Consider the following 27441-nt stretch of genomic DNA (forward strand, 5'->3'; position numbering starts at 1 on the left):
GAATTGAAATCCTCTAAAAAGGATGTCTCTGAGTCCATCAGGGTCACAAGCTGAGGAGAAAGTAAAGTTCTGCTTTCTTGGGGACACTGGGCACCTAAAGCTTAAAGGTTAAGAACACTGACCTGTAAGTCTAACCCCTTGGAGTCAAATCTGTGATGGGTGCAGTAAGGTCACCTTGGATGCATTATTTAACCTCATGTCTCAATTTTCCCAGCTATAAATGTGACATAAAAATAGGTTGCTCCTATTTTGTAATATCCTTGTGAAGATTCACTAAGACAATGTGCTTTAAATGGTGCCCTGCACATAGTAAGTACCCAAATATTAGTTATTATTATAATTATGTAGGTAAAACCTCCCATTCCACTGAACCATGATCTGAGAGGTGCTACCAGCATTTACTTAGGATTGCCCCTTTTACTAAACTAAATCTAAGGTTAATTATTCTTAGAAACGTTCCTTCAATTTTCTTCAGTTTCTAATTTTCACTAAAAACCCACAATTAACCTATTCTTGCTTTTGTTTCCTTTACAGAGAATTCTCAAAAAAGCAATGAAGTTTTCATGTGACAAGTTTCTATCTGATTCTCAAACATCAATGGGTTTGTTGTAGTAGTAAAAATCTAACGTTTTATAGTACAAACGCTACAAATTTAATGCCTGTAAAATGAATGTTTCAGGAATGTTTTCTGTATCTATGATGTCTGTATTACATGTGCCCTCAAATAAAACTTAGGATTGTTGGTGTCAGTGTTTCAGATTCTCAGAAAAGCAGTATTAGTGTTTTAGACCTCCATAGGGGTCAGTCTATACCCAACTTTGTAGCTTGGGCATCCTCTGGAAGTATCTCTTCTTGGGTTGTTACCTTAAGAGATAACAGAAAAATTTTAAGACTTTGCTCTTACTTTAAGGTGATTAGTATGATGGGGCCTCTGGGTGGCTGAGTTAAGTGTCTGACTTTGGCTCACGTCATGATCTCATGGTTTGTGAGTTCAAGACCCACATCGGACTCTGCACTGACACTGAGGAGCCTGCCTGGAATTCTCTCTCTCTTCCTCTCTCTCTGCCCCTCCCCCACTCACACACACTCTCTCTCTCTAAATATATAAACCAACTTTAAAAAGAAAAAAAATGATTAGTGTGATAACATTTGTGCCTTCATTTACCTTATTACAAATAAGGGCCACTGACACGTTACAATCCAAAAGGAGACGGACCCTCTTTGGACACTCCAGAGACAGGCCAATAGTAGCCACATGCCTTATTTATAGAGTGCCTTACAGTTTCCAAAGGCATGTTTACACCCAGCACCTCATTTTATTCTCACAGCAATTCTCAAGATGTTCTGGGCTGTCCTTACCCCCAGTTTACAGGTAAGTCACAATGGTGAAGTGGAATCTACTCCAAGTCACAGAGAAATTATAGGTGCTTATGTCTTCCAGATACACATCCACTCCTGCCTTTTGCTCACATCCCTTCTCTGGGCACCCATTTCCTCATCTGTGTAGGGCTCCTCGGGGTCCCAGGTCCACCCTCTTGCTTTTCCTGAGAGACTCAACACCATATCTCCTCTGGCTGACCATCCCACTCTGAACTCCGAGCCATCTACCAGGCACACCTTACAAATATTCATTCACTCAGAACCCAAAATATAACAATATCAAAACAAGAGGAGAGGAATAGTCCTGGCTATTTTAAAGCTAATGAAATAAAAGCAAGAAACAAAGACCTAGAGAGGCCTTAATTTGTCAAACCAAATGTCTCAAGTACACTGAATGAGTTCCTTTTACTGAAGTAGATCAAAAGGAATTCTACTTTTGGTCCCTCCTGACTGTGGAAAAGTTTCTTATCCTCTTAGGTTCAGCTTCCTCACTAGAGAATGTTCCTATTACCTCCCAGCCTTCAAAGTGAGGCTGACGAAAAAGAAGAAAGTATATGGGGTCATATCTAACAGCACCTAGCCCTCAGTTAAGACTTTGATAGTTACTTATTGAGTTGGACTAAACCCTATAGATGAAGAAATGCATAAGCTTGAAATGTGATATATAACAAAGAGTAGAAAGTATAAAACTCAATATTATAAATTAGATATCTTGATGTTAATTAAGTATATACTGCTTATATGCTCCAGTTTATTATCTAAAAAGACATTTAAAATCATTCTACAAGAATAACCGTAAATTACACTGAATAAGCTTCACAAAAATATCCAGGATATCAGTAGTTTGAGTAGTTGGCTGGGGTATGTGTGTTAGTTTAGCAGAAAAACTGAACCTCTAAATTTTATGAAGAAATGGGTGTGTGGTTATATGTATCATGAGGCCTTAGCAAAAGGAGAAAAAGGAAGCAAGCAGTTGACTCAAGAGCAAAATTTGAGAAGGCAGATAGGGCAGGTTTAGGGGGGATAGTGGGCAGTAAACAACTTAAGAGTATAAAGATTCTAGAAAAGATGACATAATACAGACCTTCCTAACCTTAGGCCATGGTCCCTCAACATGCTTAGAGGTTCTGGGGCTGATACTCAATAGCACTCACCAAAGTGAACTTCGATGTTGAGTTCTGGGATCGCCCTTCTCTCCCAGAAAATGAAAGCAGCTCCTAAATCTTTACCTTATTTCAGAAATAAATGGTGAATGCTGAACTCACCAGTTGATTCTGGTAGGCAGTGACTGCTGTGAAAACAGTCTCTGGAAAGATGAATGTTCTGAATTCTTCAGACTTCAGATTGAGCAACGAGGCTGTGTGGTCTTTCTTCTTAATGATGTGCACCCGCGGCTGGTACTTGTGCATGGAGTTCAAAATTATCTATGACAAAGAGATGAGAAGTACTGAATATTAAGCATTTGTATTGCAAAATAGGCCAAATTATAATGATGCAAAGAAAGAACCATAAAATCTATAGTTTTGAATTTAAGTTTTAAGATTAGGATCCACCCTTTTTTTTTTTAATGTTTATTTACTTTTGACAGACAAAGACAGAACATGAGCAGGGGAGGGGCAGAGAGAGAGGGAGACACAGAATCCAAAGCAGACTCCAGGCTCTGAGCTGTCAGCACAGAGGCTGACACAGGGCTCAGACCCATGAACCCTGAGATCATGACCTGAGCCAAAGTCAGACACTTAACTGACTAAGCCACCCAGACTCCCATACCCTTTCCATTCTTAAGGCAAATCATTTTCACAGGGTGCTGCAGAGACATAGTTGTGAAATCACATTTTACCAAAACAACTGTAAACAATACAGGCTGTTTCAAGGGTCCTTTCTAAAGGATGATGGGGGGAAATTCATCTGAAGGATAAGTTCATTTGCTTTTTTTTTTTAATCAATTCTTTAAAATATTTTTTGTTAGTCTGGTTAGATTGAAGGATATATGTCTACATTTTCTAAAGTAAGAACTTACCTATTCTCAGAGGACAGATTATTATTTATGGTAGTAGAGGGGAATAAAAAGAATTAAGAAAGGCTATGTGTTGTTAGACTTTAGAGTGCAGAATCTGTTCTAGCTCCTTGCGCCAAGTGATCTCACCTCTCAACTCTGTTTTCTCAAATGCAAAAACTTACTAATCTCACAGGGTTGTGGTGAGGATAAGATGACGTTAAAACACTCATAAATTACATAGCAAATAGGAAGTGCTCAGTAAACCTTAGTAGTGGTAGTACTAGTATTTCTGACAGTTCTGTTGATTCCTGACTCACAGTTATAAACCAAGCATGAATGACAGTGATGACCATCTTCTGTTTTATAGCCTGTAAAAGTTGCCAATACTTGGAAACCATAAGCCTACCTTGATTAACAAGGCAGTATTTCTGATGAATGTTTTAAATAAAATATAATGATTTGCCATTATGAAATTCGAGCAATAAAATTCACTTTCATATATAAAAGTTTTTCTCCATCTTCCCCTCTGCTACTCAGACAGCTACCTAAATTTGCAAAATTGGGTATGTCCTTCCTGGGATTAAGAGCGCTCACATTGTATGCCCTTAACCCCAACGGCCTAGCAGAGATCCTGGCTCTCTGGCGAGGCATGTGATAAATAGTCCAGCAAGAGTGTGGTCAATGGCGGTGTCAATGCATGTAATGGCTCCCCCATCTTCTATAATAAGAAGGGTGGGTGTGGTGAATGAGTATTTTTGCTGGCTTACGTTAGCAGAGTTCAACACTAGTCACTGTGGGATAATTAATATAGAATCAACCTTTCTGTATGCTAAGATGTAAGCCAACTTAAAGTTACAGGGCATTAATTAACCGGCATTGAATTTAGAACATGCCATCCATTTATGATCCCAAACCTGGATAGGAATAACTAAAACAAATGAGAGCTTCAAATGAATTGAAACAGACTTTTAAAAAGTCATCTCTTTATATAATGCACTTATTCCAAGGAGTTTAAGATGTTTATGCTCACTCATAAAACTGGAATAAACTCAAATCCAAACAAAACAAAAAAACTGGAGTAAACTCAAAGTGACAAAAGTAAACTCCTAACACTGATATAAGAAAATACCTGGGTGTTCATTATATATTGTAATAAGAAGTTAGAAATAATTTTCACACACATTCTCCCTCTCTCTCCTTCTCTCCCTCTCCCCCCCCTTCTCTCTCACACACACATACACACACACACACACACACACAATGGAAAAAGCGCTAAGCTTTAAATAATGTCCCCTCTCTCCTACTTATACCATCCCAAGGTCAGTTTCCTTTGGGAAAGGGTGCTGGAGAGGGTCCAACCTCAGACCGAATCTCAGACCCCAAGGCTCCTTGACTCTCTGCTCAAGATCTCATTGGGTTAAAGAACACGAATAGAAATGTGAACTTTGTTTCACTGAAGAAGAAAATGTCCTGAAGTAAAAAATTTTCCTGTTATAAAACTAAAAATGCATCTATAAGAAGGACTTCTTCAGGACTAATTCAAATAACTCGGCTAAACTACACAGGATCTAAAAATCTTTCCTTGTAGTTTTCAGAACACACTCTTTATGGTGACAAGGGGTCACATTAAACAATAAAATCTTAAAGCTAAAATGGATATTAACAATCCTCTAAGACTAAACAATTTGTCAAGATCTAATCTTGGCCTAATCAGACTAGAACCCAGAGCTCCTGAAATATAACTTGGTGCTACTCCCACCCATGAAGTTGATATTAAAAAGAAAACATTAATTCTGGACAGCTGATCTCAAAATGAATTCTCAAGTCTTTCTGGAAAGACTCAAACAGTGCTTCTCAAAGCTTCATGTATAGAAAATACCGGAACCATAAAAAATGTCATTTGTCCCTGCAACGATTTCAGTGGAGTCCAAGAAATTTTAATATGAATGACATTAAGAATGATCTGGCCTACGGAAAATGTCTCTCAGACACTCATCATTTTTAACCTGAAAAAAGAATCCATCAATGAAAACATCTTTTTTAAGAAAATAGAAAAGGACACTTATCCCAACATTAAAGATAAAAAAAGTCAATTATCTTTTCCAATACATAAAATAACAGAGACCCATTAACCTATCTGCAGCATCCCCACAGTGCCACCGGCAGTCATGAGTTAACCTGGTTACTCTGATTTGGTCATGTAAACAAGGCTTCTTGGGGGCAAACGGATGGTGGAAATGCCTTAAGTGATTTATTTGCTTCCAATTTCAATCCAACTATTTGAAACCATGTCTAAAACTCTTTAATATGTATCTACTTATAACCATCCTTTCTGAGAAAAGTTCTGAAACTTCTAAAGTGCACAGATCCAGTGAAAACTAAAACCTTAAACGAGCGTCTTAATAAAGGGGTAAGAGAGAGAATAATTATATCAGAATATGTAAGCCAAGGAAAGCAACCAATGAAGTACCAATGTGCTTTCTGGCAATTGAGGCAAAAAACAAACAAACAAACAAACAATATTCTTATCAAAAAGAAGGATGCAAGTATAAAGTTCTCTTAGCATAAAATCTAAAACGATTTTTATGTAAATCTTTGTTTAAGAGCATGGACTAACCTCACAATTCCTTACAAAGTAGGCTTATCAAATGAGTAAAGGCCTGCATCAATGGCTATTTGTGCTATTAATTACTGATATGAGCTCAGAATTCCAATTTCTCTTTTTCCATATTTTGATGAACTCCTTAGGACACAAAATCAAATGTTTTGTTTTTCATTTCAAGACCTCCCTGTGCTTTAATATTCGTAGGACTCTCTACAGCAGGAGTATATAATGAGTAAAGGGCACTTCCCCAAATTTATTTGGGCATAAAACCCTTTTGTTCTATTGCATCTCCCATGAAAGTGTTCTCTAAAAACAGCTTGGGAAACCCCCAAAGGAGAGGTCAGTCCCATTCCCTCTATGCTGTGTGATCTAATATACCACTGACAGCAGCTGGATGTTTAACCCGAGAATGGGCTACAGTCGCATCCAACAGGCTCATTCCCTTTGTCTGGTTGGCACAGGTAGTAAAGTAGTTGCAGTCTTAGGAAATTCATAATGCCGAAGGTCCCTGACTCTCTTGCGTAGAAATGGCACACAGCATCCTGTAAGTGATCTCTTAAGAGCAATCAAAGTTCCCTGAAGAACAAATGGATATTATCAATGAATGACTCATTGGTGGAGGACAGGATGGGGCGAGGGAAGAGAGGAAGAGATTTAAGGGAGGAAGCTTTGAGCCACTCTTCCATTCCATCCTAGGGAATCCACGTAATCCAAGGCACTATACTTACATGGCCATGCTGATCCAGTTCATTGTTGGTGAGTTTCACCTTTTCAAAAGACACCATCTGCTTGAGTAGCTGCTCACCAGTGAAAGGAGAGTCTGGGTGTACATACAGCCTAAGAAAATTATGAGAGATTTTTATTTAGACATTTAAAAAAAATCTGTTCTCTGTGGGCTATAAAATAATCTGATTCTAAAGGCACACAAAAACTTCATATTAATGGTGAATTTGATTTGCCCCACATAACCTCAAATTTAATAATATAACTATCAAAATAAACCTAAAACATCCAAACATGTTTCTTTATGTAACACTGATCTAAAAGGGGTTTTACCTAATAAATTTTCTACTGTCTGTTTAGCAAGCCATTTTTAAAAGGTGAGTATTTTTCCATCTATCTTACCAACTACTGGTCTGCTTCTGTAAAATATAAAATCTTAGTGTTGTTGGTATTTTCAAAAGAAAGACCAGCTTATATTAATTGTGTAATGAGTTCCTAGTGTAAATACTGCTTAAAAAAAAAAAAAGAACAATGAAGGTATAAAGAACATAAAAGATGAAACAATTCTAGATAATCCATTCATTTAAACTTGAAGATGACTCAGAAGTTTATAAATACAAGACAAACTAATTTTTAATACAGCAGACTGGCTAACCTTTAATAGTTCACAGATCACAATCTGTTGTTTCTTCTAGGACCTTAAATACTGTGACTTTTATCTAGTTAGACGCCCACTAAATGAGACAGAAAATAAGCTGGGTAAATGTCACATTATTCAATGTATTTATTCACATACAACTTACAGGGGGGAAAAAGCTTTGATGGGAAAAAAATGTATACATCATGTATTTGTCATTTATCAGCTACTATGTGCGAGTCAATCTTTTACTCACTTACAGTTAGATGCAGGCCATTTGTCCTATCTGCAAAGTACTACACAAAGTACAACTCCTCATGAATTCCAATCCTGATATTCACTGACTATAAGCTTGTCTGAAGTCAGGGGAGATACAGAACTCGAGAAAGAAAAGGAAGTATCCCTGATTTAATAGGACAAATCCCATTATCCATTTAACAGGCTATTTATATCTCAATTTTATATAGGATCCTTATATCTTTAATTAAACATAAATATTATGATTGAGGCAAAGTCAGTGGGGAAAAAAAATCACAAAGCATTTCCTGCAGTATTTCCTTTTAAAAAAATCAAGAAACCAGAAGTCTACACACTGTGCTTTGTCACAAAGAGGACTAAGAATAGAAGAATTAGGTGCCCATACTGAAACGGTAAAGCCCACCAGAAGCAAAGCACAAAAAAGACTAACATCACTAGAAATTCTTACTAGACCCGTATAAGAACTTTAAAGACTTTCTGTGTATGTTTGTCTGTCTGTGGGTTTTGGAGGAGTGCTTAAAAATGCCTTTCAGTCGAAGTATATTCCTTGATGATACAACCATCATAATGTTTCAAGTATACCCCTCCAAGGCTATAACTTTACATATGAAATTGTTTTATTGACCAGTACCATATCCTCCCTGCCTCACCAAAACATGTTCAAAAACCTTTAAAGCCCTAGAAGCTCATGAAATGTTCCCTCTTTATCAATTCAACATGGGTCATCACAATAATAAAGACCAACTTATTTAAATACCAATTCCTTTAAAGACAACAAAATGTCCTATGTGAAAATATAACATTGTTTTCTTTTTTTTAAGATAACATTACTTTAGAAAATGTATGTATCTTGCCCATTTGTTGAGTTCAAATGATACTGTCAAGCATTATTTCTTCTGATTAGGAACAACTGACTGGTAAACTTTGGTCTGAAATAAAATGTTTCAAGGAATGAGAACCACAAGGAATATCTACCATCAGTACAAAAATGATCACTTACCATGTTCCCTACCTTTCCTTATGGAGCTATGAAATACAGCACTATTTGTTTTAATAATAATAAAGACGGTTTGCTTGAATAAGCTAGAATATTTCTATCCTATAACACACCAAACACTTATTTAATTTCAATATAAATATACTGAAGTAGGATGAATGGAAAAAATCATACAGGAAGCCCCTCCTCTCTCAAGTCCCCCAGGACTTAAAATTCCAGCAATAGCTTAAACATGCTTCAGTTAAGATAGTGTATTGGTACGTGCTTTCCTTCTCCAACCAGAACAGATTAGTAACATAAACAAGGCATGTCATATTTCCAAAGTCCTGCTGGCCTGCACCAGCTCCTCATACCTTCAGATAGGAAGAAAATATATGCTGAATAAGAGTGATTAACTTCTCAGGGGAAAGACTTTGGGGGGAGAAAAAAGATTTGCTTGTGAAAATGGTTAGAATACTACTAAAATTCTCTCTCTCTCTCCTCTCTCTCTCCCTTTCGTTTAAAAAGATTTTGTAAAGTATGGAAGTAAACTTGAGAGTAGTATGAATCAGCTATTTAATAATAAATAGTAAAGAATATTAATTATAATCATTTTAAAATCTACCATAAACGGGTGAATCTTGCTCTATTTAAAAAATGGGTGTAACATTTTTTAAGAATTTCTTAGTCCTGCTATTTAGTATGTATTTAATATACTGATTTGGAAGGGTTGGGAAGATGTCCTTCCTAGTCTCCTATGGGAATGGAAAACTCTGAGAGGCTTCCTTTAATCTTTCCTCCAGTGTATTTGGCATACTGTAAGCTCAATAATGTGATCAGCAACTAAGTAAGCTTAATATTCCATCCAAACTAGTATGTGTAAATTGTCTGTATTGGTTCTGTGCCTTGACTAAAACTCCAGACTCAGTCCTTACAAAGAACCAACCCAAAAAAAAAACAAAAAAAAAAAAAAACAAAGAACCAACCCAACTTCAGAGTGCCTAAATCTGTACATGTAAATAAACTTTTCATTCTGATATGAACTTCCAACCAATTACAAAAATTAGGTAATCATAAAAACAAAACTTTAAAAAATCAGTGAGGCTTGCCTTTAGAACCCTAAATGTAAAGTCCACTAATACCCTTTGCTTGTATTAAAGTATGCAGTTAGATTCCTGTAACTTCAGCTACTACTATTTGCATAAACTAATACACACTCCCCACCCCCACCCCCCCTCCCCGCCCCAAGGCTAATTTGGGCAAAGCAACAACAATAAAAAGCATCATGCAATTTTTTAAACCAAGTTCTCCTTCAAAAACATTATTACCAATGAAAGCACAAAAATAAACATACATGATCCCTAACATATTGAGTAATGTTTTGTGTAAAATAATATTAATCTGTTGTTGAATTACATCCACCCACTTAACTTATTATGGAGAAGGGGTTAAAAAAGAAAAGAGCTTGCTTTTCTTACTTAAAATTTCTGAGTCCTTTACTGGTCAGAAACAACCACCATTTCACCAAAATGACATTTACTGTGTGCAGATATTACCAATATTATTAAAAAGGACTTACTATGAACAACCACTTTACTAAAATGCACTCTTCTAAAAAGGATTTCAGGGCCACCACTTCAGCAGTAGGTTTATTCAGTCTAGTGTTAAGTAGCCAACTAGAAATGAGACGGGTGCCATACGAAATGGGTCTGGATTTCTAACGAATATTCTAACTGAAATGAGGAAAGCTTGGAAATGAATTCTGAGGAAAGATAACACTAAGGACAACGTTCTGGCTGTGCACAAACTCTGTCTTTCTCAGATATTTTATACCGCTGGTCCTGGAGCATCTGGGCTCCAAATGCTCTCTACCAGAGCTCACCACTGTGAAAACAGAGCTGCTTAAAACTCAACCAGCCAGAGGTACTCTGCTCTCAGGGTTCATATGCATTGCATTTGCTCTGCCCGAAAATCTGGAGGCACAAACCTGGCTGGCAGCGGTGGGTCTGCCTTGCCAGCCACCAGCCAGGAGGACCGGTGGTAGGCGTAGCGGTACCTCTTGTTGTCCACGGGGACGATGTCCATCAGGACTATGTACTTGGCCTCAGGATCCACGCCGGAAAAGGATACCCGAATGGTGGGAAACATCCTCCTGACACAGGGAGACAAAGAGAATCGACTGGAGCTCCTGGAGGCTAATGAGCCAACTGAATAAAAGAGGGAGGTCCTACTCTCTCCCCACTGACCCCACACCCTTTTTGTTTCCACAGAGACTAGAGCTTGAGTACGGAGACCCTCCTTCTCCCTCCCCCCACCCACATAACTTTAGGTGTCACCTTCACAGGGGTCCCCTTGCTACATGAAAAGTTTTGTTTGCTTTTTACGACCGGAAGGTCTGCGATTACAGAAAATGCTATGCAACAGTATCAAACCCGTCAGCCTCTCCCGTCAGGCTCTCCCGGACCAAAGGTTGGAGCTGACAAGTCTCCCAAACCCCTAAGGTTACAGGGAGAAAACTTGTTTCAGCTATAAATCCAGGGTGGGGTTGGGTTTCCGGAGACCCTGGGGGTATTTCCCAGAGGCTACAGAGCTGGAGGGACCAGGGCCGCGGGGCCACTGACCTTTAGAGTCTTCGCTCCAGGCCTGGGAGCCGCCTGCATTACCCCCGCCCTGTGGCTTCCGCTACCCTGTGCCTGCCTTACTACGGCACCAAGGGGCCCGTAGCCCCAGCACTCTGTCCTACACAGTGTGAGTTTCAAATTTCATTCTTCTGCTCAGGTTTTAATTTTAGTTTTTAATGGGAGCTGGCAGCTTTTGCAAATTGAGGCAAATAAAAGGGAAGCTACTTGCCTCCCTCGAGGCACCCAGCAGCTTGCCCTATACCCACCCCCCAACCGGATTCCTGCTTCCCTCAAGATGCCAGCTCCCCACCCCAAAGCCCTCCCAGACTGCAAGGGCCTAAGATCGCTGGTCCCCATGTGCCTCTCATCAAGACCACGGCCATGGTGGGGTTTTCCATGGTCGGATCCTGAGAAAGCAAATGCTAGGAAGTCTGTCTCAGCAGCTCTTTCCAAAAGCAAGTTTGTAGAAAGAAGCCCTAATTAAAGGAAACTTCCTGTCACTGCTCTGGGCCAGTGGGGTTTCACTCAGCTCCAGGGAACACCCGAAGCCACCCAGGGTGCCACTGTCATCACTGTAGCCCTTACACACCAACCACCTCCCCCACCACCACCAACTGCTACCTGCCCGACTTGGTGATGATCATCTCTGTTCCCAGCTCGTGGAATTTGTCCCAGAGCTCCTTGGTCTCCAGGCTGCAGGCAATTTTGGCCATTTCCTCACTGGGGATGATGGGGGTGGTGGGGATCAGAGGCTCAGTACACAGGGAGGAGGAGGAGGGGCTGCTGCTGCTGCCGCCACCGGCAAACTCCCCGTGAGCATCCAGGCTGGTCAGTTCACCCAGGGGTTGGGCACAAGAGGACTTCTCAACAAATTGTTCTGCAAGCAAAGAGAATGGAGAATGACAGCTAACGCTGTCAAGCAAAGATACAGGAAAGAGAACAGTGCAACCCAAATAGGTACTGGACTTGACTTTGGAAAAGTTAAGTTCACAAACTCCAAGAAGGCAGTGATAACCCATCACTATATAAATCTCCATGGAGTGACATACCCAGTGCTTCCTAAGTGAACCAAATGAGTCCTAGAACTTTGGATGATTACTACCATTATGAAAGGCACTTTGGGGACTAAAAATGTAAGGAGTGGATAAAGGGAAAGGATGGGCTCATGAAAGATGAAAGCAAGGATTGCTTCTGCTATCCCTCCCATGTTCAAGATTTTGCAGCTTGTGGGATCTCCTTTCCATCCTGAGCCTTCTCTCCACAAGAAAAAAATGAAAGGTGGAAGGGAGGTGGAGAAAAGTGGGGATGAGGTTAAAACGGGGATGAGGTTAAAACGAAAAAATTTACTTCTCTGCCTGGCTCTTAGTTTTCTATGCTTTAATAGTAGGGCATTCTTACAATAGCCCACCCAGCCTGAGACCTTACGAAAGACTCTAACATATAGCTCGTTAAATCACAGAAGTGGGCTTGCTAGGCCATTTTGGGAATGGGTGTGTAACGATTTCTTGAGGGCAGTATGTGTATTTTTATCTCAAAAAGGTCCTGGAAGTGAGGAAAACAACCCGAAACCCAGGCTAGCAGAGTATTTAAAGTAGGAAGAACACCATCCACCATCAGGCTGGAATACCGCTGCCTATGAACCAAACATTCTACTCCACAGCTGATAAGGGCCTAGGACTACACCAGTCACTTTGATGGAATACAGGGGGACTTTTGTAATTGTCCCAATTATCTTGCATCCCTTAAAAAAGAAACTACTTGAATCTGTAATGTGAAACTGATCTCTAAACAACTCTGTTCTAAGTGCCCCCAAGGAATTGAAACAAGTTCTAAATGTAGATATATACATATATATGCTATGTATCCTATAAAGTGGTCAGTTTCCCATATTTCTCCTTGACTTAGAGCAGGCAAGCAGGAAACAGGGTATTTTTACCTTTTCTTCTCTTACAGTAACAATCCAACTCACTGTAACATTTTAAATTAAGAATATGCTAATTATCTTAGCCTTATATTTTTAAATTCAAAGAACAAGAAGTATGCCACGGCAAAAGATTATTTTCAACAAATATTTTCAGAAACACATTCACATAATGTCTTTATAGAGAATCAACAAGTAGCCTCAGAAATTTTCTTATTTTCTGACAACTGAAAAAGGCAAACTCCCTAAGCCCCAGACTAACAAATGGTCAGGGTTGGAAAAGTGGAGAGGAAGAAAATGATACAGAATTGCTCCAACATAACGTTATGTTATATGTCAAGGGTACCTCAAGAAAAAAAAATAACTTAAAGAAATGCTCTAGTGGTCTAAGGCAGTTCTTCTAAATAGATGTTATGTGTTTAAATGTGCAATCTTGATGCACTTTTGAGTCCCTACCCCCACAGCTGCTTCGACAACTATCCAAAGTACCACATTCTCTGTAACAGAACCTTTAGGTGTCTCCCTTGCGGGAGTCCTCAGCTTACAGTCACCAGTTGCGCTGTTGAACTAGCCCGTGGAAAGGACAAGAATGCCTTCTGCTTCTTTCAGAGCCTGTCTCAAAAGCCCAGGGGAAGGAGGCTCATTTTACAGACTGTGTATATTTGTGGTAGGGAAAGGGTGGTGGCTTTATAGTTTAGAACTTAGATAGAAGGTGAGTTTTCTCAGGAAAAGGAGAAAACAAAGTAATACTGAAATGACAGTGGAAATGAAAAGGGCATGTTTCCCAGTCTGAGGTCTGTAATTCCGACAGGAATATTAACCCGAAGTGCTCTTTCCCTGCTAGCTACCAAACGGTGACAGGGGTGTTTATAAAGAATTCAGAGGCCTTCTAAATAGGAGTGGATAATGTTGGGCAGTCCCACCAAAAAAACTTTGAAATTGGTGGTTAATATGTCTGTAAACAGTTTGGGTTTGTTTCATTGGTTGTTGGCTTTTTTTTTTTTTTTTTTTTTTTTGGCAGGCTTAGATTTCACAGAGTGGCTTGTGGGAAGAACCAGGGAAAGGGACCTTGGAGGGGAGACTTTTTGACATTATATTTTCTGGAGATCTTTCTGTTTCTTTTCCTTGGTTCTAAGTTGCTCTGGGGATTTTGGTTCTTTCTTTTCTCTCTGCCCAGCCCTCTTATTTTTCATCTTTAACACTGTTTCATACTAGGATTGCTGTTTCAGATATGAGATGTTAAAGTGTTGGAAAGGACAGGGAGAAAGAACACATTGGGGAGAGTTAATTTTATATATATAAATTAAATAAATATAAATATAAATATACGAAATATATATATATTACCCTAAGCTTGTTGTGTGATGTGTCTCACCACATTTTCGGTCTATCAGATGATCAGGATGTGAAATAATTATTTCCTGGGGACCCAAGAGGTGATGATGAGAACACTTCTTTCTCTGTCGATTGTAAAGGGACTTTGAAATACTCAAGTCCAGCAGTCTCTTTCCCACACAGTTCACTCATGCTAAAGGGAACATAATCCCTGGTTTCCCTTTACTCCAACCAAGCCTAGTGTCTTCTATAAATGGTAAAGGTTGTTAAATAAACAGTATAGCTAAAAGTTGAGGAATTTGGAAAATGGTTACTGGCTAATGTTTTTGCCAACCTCCACTGAAAATGATGGCAGTTACAAAATGACGTCTCACTGATACGTTTGGAGCTTCTGTGAAGAAAATGGTTCAGGTGGGGAGAACTGGCGTATTCTACAGCAGACGACAGTGGTTTGAAGGAGTTAATTTTGTTTCTTCAAGTCAAAGGAAAAACAAAATGCACCTAGTTTCTTGTGAGGTCGCTAAGAGTCTCCGTGGCATCAAATGCACACGCAGGTGTTACGCGCATGGTAAATTCTGTTGAGTCAAAGGGGTTAATTATTTATCCCTGACTGTTTTGATCCCAACAAAGTTACATACTCTCCTACACAGGTACGACCTGACATGGGGATTCTAGACTCATAGATAAGGCAGAGTGGCTGGCGCACACCGGAGATGCGAAACCGGTGGTCTGGGAAGCCCCCAAAGAAAAGAATCTCCCAACTCCAGCGTGGGGCTGGTGGCCTGGGGGTCAGAAGCGGCCTGGAGCAGGAAAAGGCGGCCACCGTCTCGAGCCTCCCGCAGGCAGGATGACGGACGGATGCGCCGCAGCCCGCTCCCGCGCCAGACGGACAATCAGGCAGCCCGACTTACCAAGTGGTTTGATGGTGTTCTCCGTGGCCTCCTTCTCCTTAGAGCCGCCGCTCGACATGAGCGCGGCGATGGAGAAGGCGTTGGCCCGGGAGGAGAGCTGTGGCTTGGGCGACGCCGTGAACTCCATGGCGCCCAGTGTGCGGTCCTGGCCACGCACGGGGCCTGCCGAACTCCCGTCCAGCTTCCCCACGGGAGACAAACACCAACGCCGAGCGCAAAGTTTCCAAGTGCAATCTCAGCGGAGTCGGGAACTCCAGATGAGTCAGCCCCAACCGGCCGACAGCTCCACACCGGCCTCTGTCCCTCACTGCAAAGCCCTCCAGCCGCAGACACTTCGAACTAGCCGGAGAGGACAGGGCAGGACCAGCTCGACCCAGCGCGCGAACCCTGGGGAGCTCCGGAGGGCCACAGGCTGCGCCGCAGGAAGCTGTAGACGAGCATCGGACGCGCAAAGCCCGGGGGTCTTGCGGCACCCCGGTGCGTCCTGCCTCCCTCCACGCGCCGGGGACAGCCGGAGCGGCCCAAGCTGCGGGAAGGTGGCTACCGGCGGAGCGCTGCCGCGAGGGGGCGGGCCCCGGAGAGCACTGGCGCCGGCGTGCGGAGCGCAGCGCGGCGCGGAGGACACTGCGCCCGGGCGCTCGCAGCCCTGCGCCTTAATTTGCTGGCGACAGCGATCCCGGCGGCCCGCAGCCAGTCAGCGCCGCCTCACGTCACCGCTTCCTGATTCCGCCGCCGGGGGCGGGGCCGCGGGCAGGGCAGGGAGGGCGCTCCCCGGGCGCGGCGCCCGCCGCCGGCCGTGAACCTGGCGCCCGTTCGGGAAAAGTGCCACCGCCACGCAGCCGCGGACTCCCTCAGCCTTCTCTCGAGGTCTCAGGGACGAAGGGACTGGCGCGCGATCCCCGGGGGCGTATTTTTGAAGCTGCTGGGACGCGGGACCCCGGGAGCGGCCCTGTGCGGGAACCTAGACCAGAAGTAGCCTGGGGGAGTTTCTGCTTCTTCCATTCTTTTTGTAGCCGGTGCTCAAAGTTCCTAAAGAAAGTTGGGAAGCTCTAAGTAGAGCGGAAACCGGCCCCACGGAGTCACCACCTACGGGCCAGATCCTATTCTCTGGGCAGTTCCCAAGGCTCGGTCCCCTCGTTCTTTAGGCTCCAAAATCTGTCTGCTTGACGGTGGGACTGGAGAGACACAGCCCTGCAAAAGATACGCTGAGAGAGAGATGGGGCATTTGGCGAAGGCTGCTGCTCTCAGAACCACGGCCTCTGCTGCACACCAGTGCGGCACTTACGCGGGGTTCCTGTTCCCGAAAGGGACTCTGGAAATTGGGGCCTCCACCCAAGGGAAGGTGAGGGGTGGCGCGCGGACCTGGCGCGGCACCCTGCGGGGACCACGCCACACTTATTGGGAGGATGGGGGGTCTACGACGCCTGAGCTTGTTAGACGGGGAATCTGCCTTCGCAAACTGGGCTGCGACCAGGACTTCCCACGGCCTTATGGGGGTCGTCCTGTTGGCCTTGTTCAGCTTGAATAACTCAAATTCTCCGAATTCGCAGGGTAATCCGCTTCACTAGGAGCCGTGTAAACTCAGGCTGACACACACACTCAAGCTGTACATGTAAATATTTGCGCTCCTTTCCAGCCAGCTGGTCTGGCGATTAGGAGCCTTTTGGTGGGTCTTAAAATTTTAAAGAAAAAGAATACATCTTCCATTTCCCACCAGCCTTTTTCTCCCTTCACTGCACCCGCTGCCGTCCCAGACTCCTGAAATAAACATACGGGGGGGAAAAAAAGTCAAAAGGTGAGAACTTTTATGAAGGTGAAATGATGACATCTGGGAGAGTCGCGATTTAAGCCACGCTTGCCAACGTGTATCAATAGTTTCTAACATGGTGCTGCATGCAGGTGTTAAGAAGCGCATTCTGAAACCAGTCTCCGTGTACGAAAGTGTATTTGTACAAACATTTGGGGAAATACGTAAAATCATAGGTTTTATTGCTGGAAGGGGTTTGCACTGTGAGTAGCCTATCTCCATTTGCTTTTGAGAGGGAAACGCCAGGTCTGGCTTGGCAGGGGCCACCTCCTCTCCCTTCTGCCCAGCGGGCTAGAGGCAGTCTAGACGGCAGGACCCGCACTCAGGGCCACCGGCTTGGTCACACCCTGGCCCTTCAGCTGTGCTTGGGCTGTTCAGGGGAGATCGACCCTAGAGCTAACGCCAGCTGAGAGCAGAAGGCTCTCGGATTAAACCTCAGTAAGCGTAGAGGCTAAGCCACCGGGTGTGCCCAAGGATCAGTTTTCATTCTTAAGCCTTTAGTCTTTGGCTGTTTTTGAACAACCCAGACCCTTCATGGTTGTTGTTGAAGGCCACCCCCTACCATACACCCCATCGCAATGCAACATTGACGTTCCCCTCTTGAATGTAAGGCTCACACGAGTTCCTTTCCTGTCTCAGAAAGGAACATTTCCCACAAGGCGGTTTTTCTTTGTTTTTAACTTTTTATCCGAGCAGGGGGTGATGTCATGGCTAGTCTAGAACTTAATATATGCTTCAGATGGGTGGCGAAGATCTTGTTGGCTGCTTTTGGTTTTCAAAAACGTATTATGGAATTAAAACTCAATTTTTAAAACTTGCCACTACATTTCTACACAGAGGAACCCCGTTTCTTTTCTTAATTATCCTAATGGCTCAGAATGGAAATTTAATAACTCCATGGCAGAGACATTTTTTTTTTAAACTGACCCAGCGAGGGGAAAGCTGACTTGCCTCCAATCAGCTTCCATTTTTTTTTCCCCCTCAATTGCCACGGCCACGCATAGTCCAGTTCTGAGACTCTCGTGGGCAGGGAACTCCAACTATTCCTTGTATCAAAGGTAAAACAAAAAGCAAAGAAGGCTAAATGAGCGCGCGCGGATACAGGAGGCAAACCTGAGGAACTGAAAAGGCCACTTTAAACAAATCCGGGCGCAAGAGGTGGGCCGTTTGGGGATCCCTAACAAGCTATGCATCTTGTTGGTGTTGAAACCGTGGCAGTAAAATGTATACTACAACATGATTATCGGGTGGGGGGGAGCATAGTGCCCGTTTTCTTAGATTTATTGCCTTTGTGAATCAATATGGTGCCATAAAAACGGAGAACTTGTGCTGGGCAGAGAGGCGCTGTCAAAGCGTGATTCAAAGCCATCCCGAAGCCGAAAGCGCTGAAATTCTGAGGTCCGTTAAAAACCTCAGTGTTAGCGCGGGTTAACAGGTAAAGCCACCAAAGTGGGTGGAACGAAGCAGTGTGTTAATGTTTAACCCATCTCTCCAGGCCCTGCTCAGGCTGGAGACTGGTGGGCAGGAGCTGCTTTGGGATGCTGGAACGTGCAATCGACCTGGAGAAGGCTTTGAATCTTGACTTTAGACTTCGTTACCCCTGCGACTTTGTGCTGGTGTTCTTTAAGCTTCTCGAAGTCTCAGCTTCACCGTCTTCATTAAAACAGGGACAATAATTTATTCCTACCTGGAAGATGACTCTGTGGGTTGAGATAACGTATGTAAAGCTCCCAAACCATAGGCAACCTTAACAGTAACACCAATGCACGTAAAACATAAGTACAGAATTTTATTACATTTAAAATTTGAACTGCAACTTCGCGATCGCAGAGATGTATCTCTCTCATAGTCTCACCGAGTTAACTGTATAGACAGTGTCGGAATGTGCACAGGGGAGAAGAGTCACATGGTGATAACGAACCATCCCTTACATCCCCTTAACCTTTGGAGCCTGAGGATGAAACATTTTGGTTATACGTCTGAGTTAGGTTCCTCGGAGTTTGCAGAACTGGAAGATGTCTCTTTACGCACGCCACCCTTTCAAATTGTCTTTTGTAGTCTCCGGAACTAAAAAGTTAGTGGTCCCAGAAAACAGCCTAGGAAGTAATTGATTTCCCGCTTTTAGCCAATGGTCCCTCGCTTAACGACTGCTAACGCAGAACGCCCCGCAGCAGGGACCGGTTCCCGGCTGGTCTTGCTCACGCGCCGCCAGCACCGGGAGCGCAGCTGCGCTGCGGGACCGGGTGCCAGACACAGAGCGCCGCCGTGCACCCGAGGGTGACAGAGGGAGAGAAGGTGAGAAAGGAGACGTGCTTCTGGGCACACGGGCAGAGCTACTCGCGGCCTTGGCCCCAAATCCCCGTTCCCCTGCTCCTTTCCGCTCTTCCCGGTAAAGGCTTTAAAAGCAATAGTAATGGTGCCTTTGGGTTTCTAAATTCAGTTTGCCGAACAGAAAAGCCCCAAAGCAGCGCAGGGAGGGCGGCCGCAGCCGCTCGGAGGTTTCCGAAGCACCTCCTCGGGGAGAGAGCCGCGCGCGTCCCCGCGCCGGGTGAGGCGCGCGCGGCGAGGCCGGGGATTTCGACCGCCTGGCTGCAGGGGTGCGGTCCTGAGCCTTTCCTGGGAGGAGCCCGGGCCTCGGTACAAAAGCACACCCAGGTGGGGTTACGTTTACTCGAACCCGAGTGATCCCCTCAACGCTCTCCCCCAGCCCGGGTTGCAAGAACGGGCCCAGAGTCTCCAGGCCTCCGGACCCACCGCGGAGGCCCCAGGGGCTGGCGCTCGAGGCGCCTTCGCCCAGTTCAGGCTTTACGCGGGAGGCTCCTCGAGGCGTGCGGCCGGAGGTTGTCACCAGACGGTCCCGGGTGGTGTGCGAGCGCGCGCTTTTGGCCCGGACTGCACACTTGAGACCCGCTGTGAGACCAAGGGAAGAGATGTCTTGCGGGCCTAAGAAGCGACGCATCCGTCTCCAGGGGCCGTGTCCTCAGGTGGTGAAGGGAGAGGTCCTTTGGGGCCGGGGCCCTCAGTGCTGCGACGTTACCCCTCCAGGCCCAGGCTAGCGGAGGCCAGCAGCTGGGGGTGCCTCCCGCTCTTGCCCACCGCAGGCCTCCCCCCACCCCTGTTTCCAGTAAGCGGCTCCCCCAGCCTGGGGCCAGAGGTCAGGCGTGGGGCCTCAGAGACTCCTCACAGGGTGCTCCCTTGGGGCTTCGGCTCTCCGGCTCCTTCCAACGACCACCCGCTTCCCGGGTCGTCCCCACCGTGAGCTCGAGTGGAGACTGCAGGGATCCGGCCTTGGCAACCCCCACCCCCACCCCCCAGGCCTCCCCCTGACCAGAGATGAACCCGTGAGCTACAGTTGGGTGCAAAACTCGCAACGTGATCCTAAGAACAGCACAGAAAGACTTCTGACAGCGCGGGGGCGAGGCGTCCGGACCCTCTCTCCCCTGCCCCTGCACGGTCCTGTCTTCGGCTCCACGCGCGCCCCTGCCTTCCTCCGCCAACGCTGCTCCTGGGTCGCCGCGGTCTTCCCGCTCCCAACCGCCTGGCTGCGGACCGAGCCCGTCTTTATTTAAAGCTAAGATTAGTCTGTGCATCGTGAATTTTTGCCTGAATTTTGATTTCTTAAATTGCTGCCTTAAAATATTATTTCTCGATTACTGAGATTTTTGTCGACACTTAAATTGGGGGCTTTCGCCCTCGTCCCACCTTTGTTAAGAAGGTTAAGAACTTGATCGAAGTTACACTGATGTAAGCGGTAGAACGGGGATTCCGAGCAGATCTCTAGCTTGAAAAGCGTCGCTCTTGCCATTTTGGTACACTCCGGACTGATTTAAGCGGGAACTCCCAGCAGGAGGAGAAAAGTAGACAGATGACAGTCCCCTGCTTCAGAATGAAGGTCCTGTTGGCCTGGTGCCCACGTCTACCCAGGAGGACTCGTGGGCCCTGCGGGGACAGCCAGACGGGTGGCCAGAAGGCGCTTCCTGAGCTTCAGGCTTCTTAGGTGTTTAAAAAACAAACCAAAAACTAAAGGAGACAACTTCTGCAGAAAAGCAACCAACCACAACTTGCCAGTGCCCTTCCTCTGGCGAAGTAGCGTCAGTTTTGGAGATGTCACCTAACTAAGCTTAAAGCAGTTGCCACATTTCAGATGATCCATCCTTCCAACAACCAACGGCTCCCTGTCCCTTATGGTGATTGCTGGAGCACGTCCCGCTTGGTGACAGTCTATCCACTCTTTTTCAGGAGGTTTGGGAGACCAAGATGGGGAAGACACAGGAAGTAGTCCTCCAATATCTCTGCCCCAGCTGCCACTGCAAGTCACCCCAGAAGCCATTGATTAAATTCATCTTATTCCTTGTGGAGGGCAAAATACACCCGGTAGGGTCTCCCTTCCTATTCTCACGTGAGCATGCTTCAGGAGACTTGAAGCATATAGTATGTAAGGGAGCAAAGATGTATGCATCTACCACAAGGTAAAGAATGCAGAATATTTGTTCATTCATCCGATATTACCTGGTACTCTGGGCAGGGTACTGTGCTAGGTTCCAGGAATTGACCAGTAATTAGAACCCTAATCGCTGCCTCATGCAATCTGGTGGAAGCATATAAAAACCAGAAGAAATAGAAATTGTGATAAAGGCTTGTGGAAACAAGGAGCAGAGATAGCTAATCCAGTGTATCTGTAGACATTCATTCATTCATTCTGGACCAGGCACCTGTTTGTTGGAGTGAAGTTAGTGTCAAACAATTTGCATACCATCCCTGTCCCTCCAGGTTTCAAAGTCCAGCTAAAGATGTATAAAAATGTGCCAACATGAAGAATATACATTACATTCTCCTCAACACTGAGCTCATAGAATGAATGGGCATCAATGGCTTAATGTTAATAAAATAAGGCAGAATAAATAACTTTAATAAAAATCCTGGCAGATAAAAAGAGTTGAGGTCTGGCATTAGAAACACTGCTTTGGAGCAAACAGTGCTGCCTCCTTTTCCACATTTGTAAATATGGTTCCTGAGGGTCACATACATCTACATGGAGAGTTTTTGTGAAGATGAGATGGTGTAATGTCCGTGTGAGGGCAAAGGACTTCCTAGGCATTACTATTTGCCAACTCTGGAACTTGGGGAAAAGCCTTCTTTTCAGTTTAGGGATGAAGTAAATTATCTCTGATCAAGAAGTGTGTTCACTAGCCCCAATTTCCACCCTGCACACAACGAATGTAAGAAGTAGCTTTCTCGCTGGGGTCTGTATAGGCTCTGCGTCTCACTCAGGAGTCCTATGTTGGAAGAGACACCCATATGCCACTGCCAGGTGGAAGGCATCCCTGCAGATGCTCCGACTCTCAGCCTCTCTGCTGTGAACACCCTCACTAGAAAGGCTGGAGGCCCAAGGTCCGTCTCTCCGCTGCATTGTCTTCCATTAACTCGCCTACTTTAAAAAATGAAGGCGTTTTGCATTCATTTCAAGCTAGTTTTTCATTGTACTACAAAGAGCTTCTATTGTGCATTTAGTCTGTGCCAGGCACTGCACTAGGTTTCCCAAGAAACCAGTAATGTTGATAACACCAGTCGGGTAGCATTATCATGTGCATTTTAAAGTTGCAGAAAATGAGTCTGGAAAGACTAACTCACTTGTTCAAGGGCACACGGATAGTTTCACGGTGGAGCAGGAGACGACCCTGGGCTGCGTGACCTGATTACTCCTCAGTCTGAACCTACATCGCAAATCGAATTCTATCACTAACTTGGTTTCCGGTTATGGAAGCAGAGGCAGTTCGGAGGGGAGGGCTCAGTTTTCTTGGTCTGTTTGTAAATAGCACCCCCAGGGCCCGGAAACGCGTGCAAGTCTTTGCTTGTTCACCTGAAGCTTCGAGGAACTTTGTTCCTCCAAACAAGGGCAGATGTGACTGGCATGACCACCAGTCCACCCTCGAGGCGCGCAAAGCTGAAGGCAGGTCAAGTAAAGGTCTTTCGGCGTCGCACACGGACGTCGGGACCAGGCCGCCTTTGTAATTTTCTTTTTCTGGGGGGAATTGCCGAGTGAGCTGTAGGTTCCGCGGAGACTGCAGAATCTTCGGCCTGGTGGCCGTGGGCGGGGAGGCCGGGGTGCAGATGGAGGCGTGGCCGCCTGGGAGATCGATCAGGCACTGCTTGGCTGGAGACTGTGCAGGCTTACCGCCCTCGTACCCCAACTTTTGGAGGTTCGAAGCCAGGTTTGTCATTTGCCTGCGGTGTGATCTGGGCTGTCTGGATTGCTCAGAGCCTTCGTTTCATGTCTGTTAAGAAAGGTTCGCACAGCGCCAGGCGTTGGCTGAGCTCACTGGCAGCAGCGACCCCACCGGGAGTGATGCGATGGCAGGAAGCGGGTACTTTCTGCAACCGAGCAGCGCGGACGCGCACCGAGCGAAGGAGCCAGCGAGGCGCGCTCCCACTCCTCGAGTCTGGGATCTCCTGGTTTTCATCCCTCAACCCACCTCATCCTTCGTGGTGGTCGTCAGTCCCAGACCTCCGCCTAGGAGAGGCCAAGGCACATCAGAGTCAAGGGGACAACGTGCGCCCGGGTCTGATTCGTTAGTCCCACCCCGTGGGGACTCTAGGAATGGACCCTCGCTCCGAAAGTATCCTCCCAGGGCGACGCCGTCGGGTCCCTGCGAACGGCTCACCCAGACCCACTTCCGCGCTCGCGGGCTCGCCCCGGCTGTCCTCCGACACACGCGCTTCCCAGCCAGGACCCCAGGCGGAGGACCGCGCCCCCGGCTCGCCTCGCCACGTTTTCCGGGGCTGGGACACAGACGTCCCCGCTGAGTCGGCGCGGGGACCGTGGCGCTGGCGGCGGCGGCGGGGGCCTTCCCCCGGCTGCCCGGCCATTTAATCAGGGCTATTATCAGACTCGGCTCGCAGGATGGCGCCGGCGGAGCTTTACCCCCATTAGCGCAGGGCGGGGTGGGGGCTGGGCCCCCAGGTCGCCGCCGTGGCGGCCGCAGCTGCAGGGTTTCTGGGGCGCTTAGGTTAAGGCGGTGGCGAGGGGTCTGGCAGCGGCTGGGGCGGTCTCTACCCAGCCCTTCTCAGGGCTTTTGTTTTCCAGCGTCGGACTCGACCCTTCCTAGCCCGGACGTTGGGGCAAATCACCGCGCTTCCCTGAACCTCGGTTTCTCATCTGTAAAATAGGTTCGGAAAGATAACTTCACCCAAGGTAGCCGTGAAGGTTAGCTGTCTCAGGATGAATTGAGATGATGCGTCTTAAGTGTTACCTGGACGACCTGGCACGCACAAATGGTCCCTGCGATTAGACCACCTGAAATAATGTGCCTGCCTTTTTAAAACTCCTACCCTTCCTTTTTTTTTTTTTTCTTCGTTAAAAAATGAATGGAAGCGGGGCGCCTGGGTGGGCCAGCCGGGTGAGTCAGACTCTTTCTTGATTTAGGCTCGGGTCGGGTCATGATCCCAGGCTGCTGGGATCGAGCCCCGCGTGGGTCTCCGCGCTGAGCGTGGAGCCTGCTTGGGATTCTCTCTGTGTCTGCCTTTCTCCCTGATATCTCCCTAAAAACAAACAAACGAATGAATGAATGTACGAAGAACAAACGAACGAACCAACGAACGAACGAATGAATGAATAAAATTTTTAAAAGGGGGAAGAGAGGAAGCGAGGTTGAATTTTCAAAGAAGCCCAAGGTTGCTTACAGATTTGCTGGTGTTATTCACGACCGATTGGGTTCCAGTTTCATCTCGGCCACTGGCTAACCTGTGTGACTTTGGCCGTCCCGCTTCATCTCTCTGTGCCTCATTTGCCTTAGTTGTGAAACGGAAGAAATACTAGCAGCTGGGCTGCAGCACTGTTGGTGCACATAAATGAGAAGGATGCGTGTAGAATGCTGAGCACAGAGTAGGCTCTCCTCAAACACAGGTCATTTATTTGTTATTAGCAAACTGTTTTTGCAAACCTCAGTCTTCCTTCCCTCTTTCCTTCCTTATTCCCTCACTCCCCATCCCTAACCCCCTTCTTGAACTAAATCTCCCTACAAACAGGCAACTAGGCTCAGGTTCAGAGCTGAATGTCTGGCTGGAAATGCCAGGGAAAGGGAGTGTGAATCCCTCAACGGTGCCTCCTAGCCTCTAGAGTCTCCTCTTCGCATTCCCATCACAATGCTCTATTGACACTGTCCATTTAAGATAAAAGGCAGACAGCAAAATCAGCCACTATTATTTTCAGATGGCTGCTAAAAAAAATTAGCACTTGGAGCAAACCCAGTATTGTCAAGGGTAGTTTCTAATCAGTAAAGTGTAATTAGCAAAGCAAGACTAATTATTAAAGGGACCTTCTAAGTAGGGAATGTTTGTAAATGGTTCTTAAGTGGGATGTGCTTGGGCACACAGCCCAATCCTTAAGGACTGTGCGCCAGGACAGCCAGCGCTGGCCGCAGCTCTCTTGCTTCCCCCAAAGCCTAGTCCTGCATTTGGATTGACTTTCTTCCTCTGGCATGTAAACACATGGCTCATAATAATAGTTAAGTTATTTCAAGTGCTTGCATGTGCCTGGCAATGTCCTAAGCACCTTACCTGTATTGTCTCATTTGATCCTCCCCATTTTACAGATGAGGAAACTAAGAGAAGTTATGTAATTTACTATGCAAATCACACTGCCGATGGGTGGTGATGGGTTTGAATTCTTGTGTGCTTTTCTTTTTTTTTTTTTTTAATGTTTTTTTTTTTTTATTTATTTCCAGGAGAGAGAGACAGCGTGAGCAGGGGAGGGTCAGAGAGAGAGGGAGTCACAGACTGAAACAGGCTCCAGGCTCTGAGCTGTCAGTCAGCACAGAGCCCGGTGCGGGGCTCGAACCCACGAACCGCGAGATCATGACCTAAGCGAAAGTCGGACGCTTAACCGACTAAGCCACCCAGGCGCCCCATCTTGTGTGCTTTTCTTCAAGGCTCCTATGTCACCATCTCCTAGTACTTTTAGTCTCTACCCTTCTACAACTCCAAAAACACTTCAAAGAGGATAGCATCTCAATGAGTCTCAGGGTGTTTTCTCCTTCCAAGGAGGCACAAACAAACCTCAGAGTTTTCTGCTTCTACAGGAGCACCCAGGGGTAGAGGCGACAATAGCTGGTAGGGGGTCTGAGAGCCTTTCCTAGTCAGGATGACTTGTCAGTCACTTCTCCTTTGAGCCACAATTAGTCTTTTATTAAAAATGATTTCATGCTTCTTATACTGTCTTGTACAACTGTTAGTTGTATTGTATAACTAACATTTAGTGAGACCTAATGTATGTTAAAGCGTGTGGTAGGTGCTTTTGGACACATCATTTCATTGTGAAATACATTTCATACACTTTATTTTATAATAAAGACTGTCTACTTCATAGGGCTTTTGTGGTGCTCCAATGAGCCAAATTATTTGGAAGTATTAAAAAATAAGAGTTTATTAGAACTATTGTTTATTTTAAACATCTCTAAAAAAATACATTTCTTTGGACAGTGATTTTTTGCAACGTGTGGTTCAAAGTCTACCTGAACCCAAAGCGCTTAAGAAGTGTGTGTATTTCTTGGCTCCACCCAGAGTGACAGGACTCAGGACCCGTGGTGCCTAGTGTGTGGGGGAATGAATATGCCTCTGAACCAATCACCCCTAGAAGCTTCTGAACTTCTAGTCCCCTTCATAACACTCCGGTCCTCCTACTGGCCACATCTAGCTTTAGATTTGAACAGAGCAAAAGAGAAAGAAGGACTTCTCACCTCTTCTGAGAACCAATCTGTGAATAATCAAAAAGTCCCACATCAAAAGCTGTAATAATTTCCCACCACACTCTTAATCAGAAAGGCTGCCTTCTGGTTCTGATACGTCTGTTGTTTCTTTCAAAGGTGAATCCAACCCTACCTGGAAAAGCATGACTGACTCTGTGCAACTTGCAAAAAGAAAAGCCACCAGCAAGTCCCACCCCACCACACACAGACACATTACAGACAGGACATAGCAAGAGCTGAGGTCTTTAGTTGAGATTAGGACAGCAGGAACCAAGATATGTCAGAATGTTTGAAAAGACAAGCAGGGTCACTAAAGTCCCCCTCTTTCCCTGTTTATGGATGAGGAAATTGAAAATTAAGCTGTGTCAGGAAGTGACATGCCCTAAGTCCCGCTGCTGGCCACGTCTTTGGACCCAGGCTGCCTGACTCTGAATTAATGCTGGCCCCTTGGCAGGAGTCCCCCTTAGGAGTAGGAAGGACTCCTCATTATCTATCATCAGTTTCGTAATTTATGCCACTACACTC

General features: G+C 45.4%; 1 protein-coding gene across 1 annotated transcript in view; it reads right to left on the reverse strand.

Moving 5' to 3' along the window:
• Window positions 1-15516, reverse strand: part of TBX20 (T-box transcription factor 20) — a 58854-nt gene extending 43338 nt beyond the window's left edge. The window contains exons 1-5 of the mRNA XM_039239127.1: window positions 15367-15516; window positions 11821-12076; window positions 10566-10730; window positions 6713-6821; window positions 2646-2804 (exon numbers count right to left, since the gene is read on the reverse strand). Coding sequence (XP_039095058.1) covers window positions 2646-2804; window positions 6713-6821; window positions 10566-10730; window positions 11821-12076; window positions 15367-15493 — 816 coding nt within the window. The 5' untranslated portion in view covers window positions 15494-15516. The remainder of the gene's footprint in view (window positions 1-2645; window positions 2805-6712; window positions 6822-10565; window positions 10731-11820; window positions 12077-15366) is intronic.
• Between the last annotated feature and the right edge of the window lie 11925 nt (window positions 15517-27441).

The sequence above is a fragment of the Hyaena hyaena genome, unplaced genomic scaffold (genome assembly GCF_003009895.1).
Source record: "Hyaena hyaena isolate Hyena2069 unplaced genomic scaffold, ASM300989v1 scaffold_153, whole genome shotgun sequence".
NCBI lineage: Eukaryota > Metazoa > Chordata > Mammalia > Carnivora > Hyaenidae > Hyaena > Hyaena hyaena.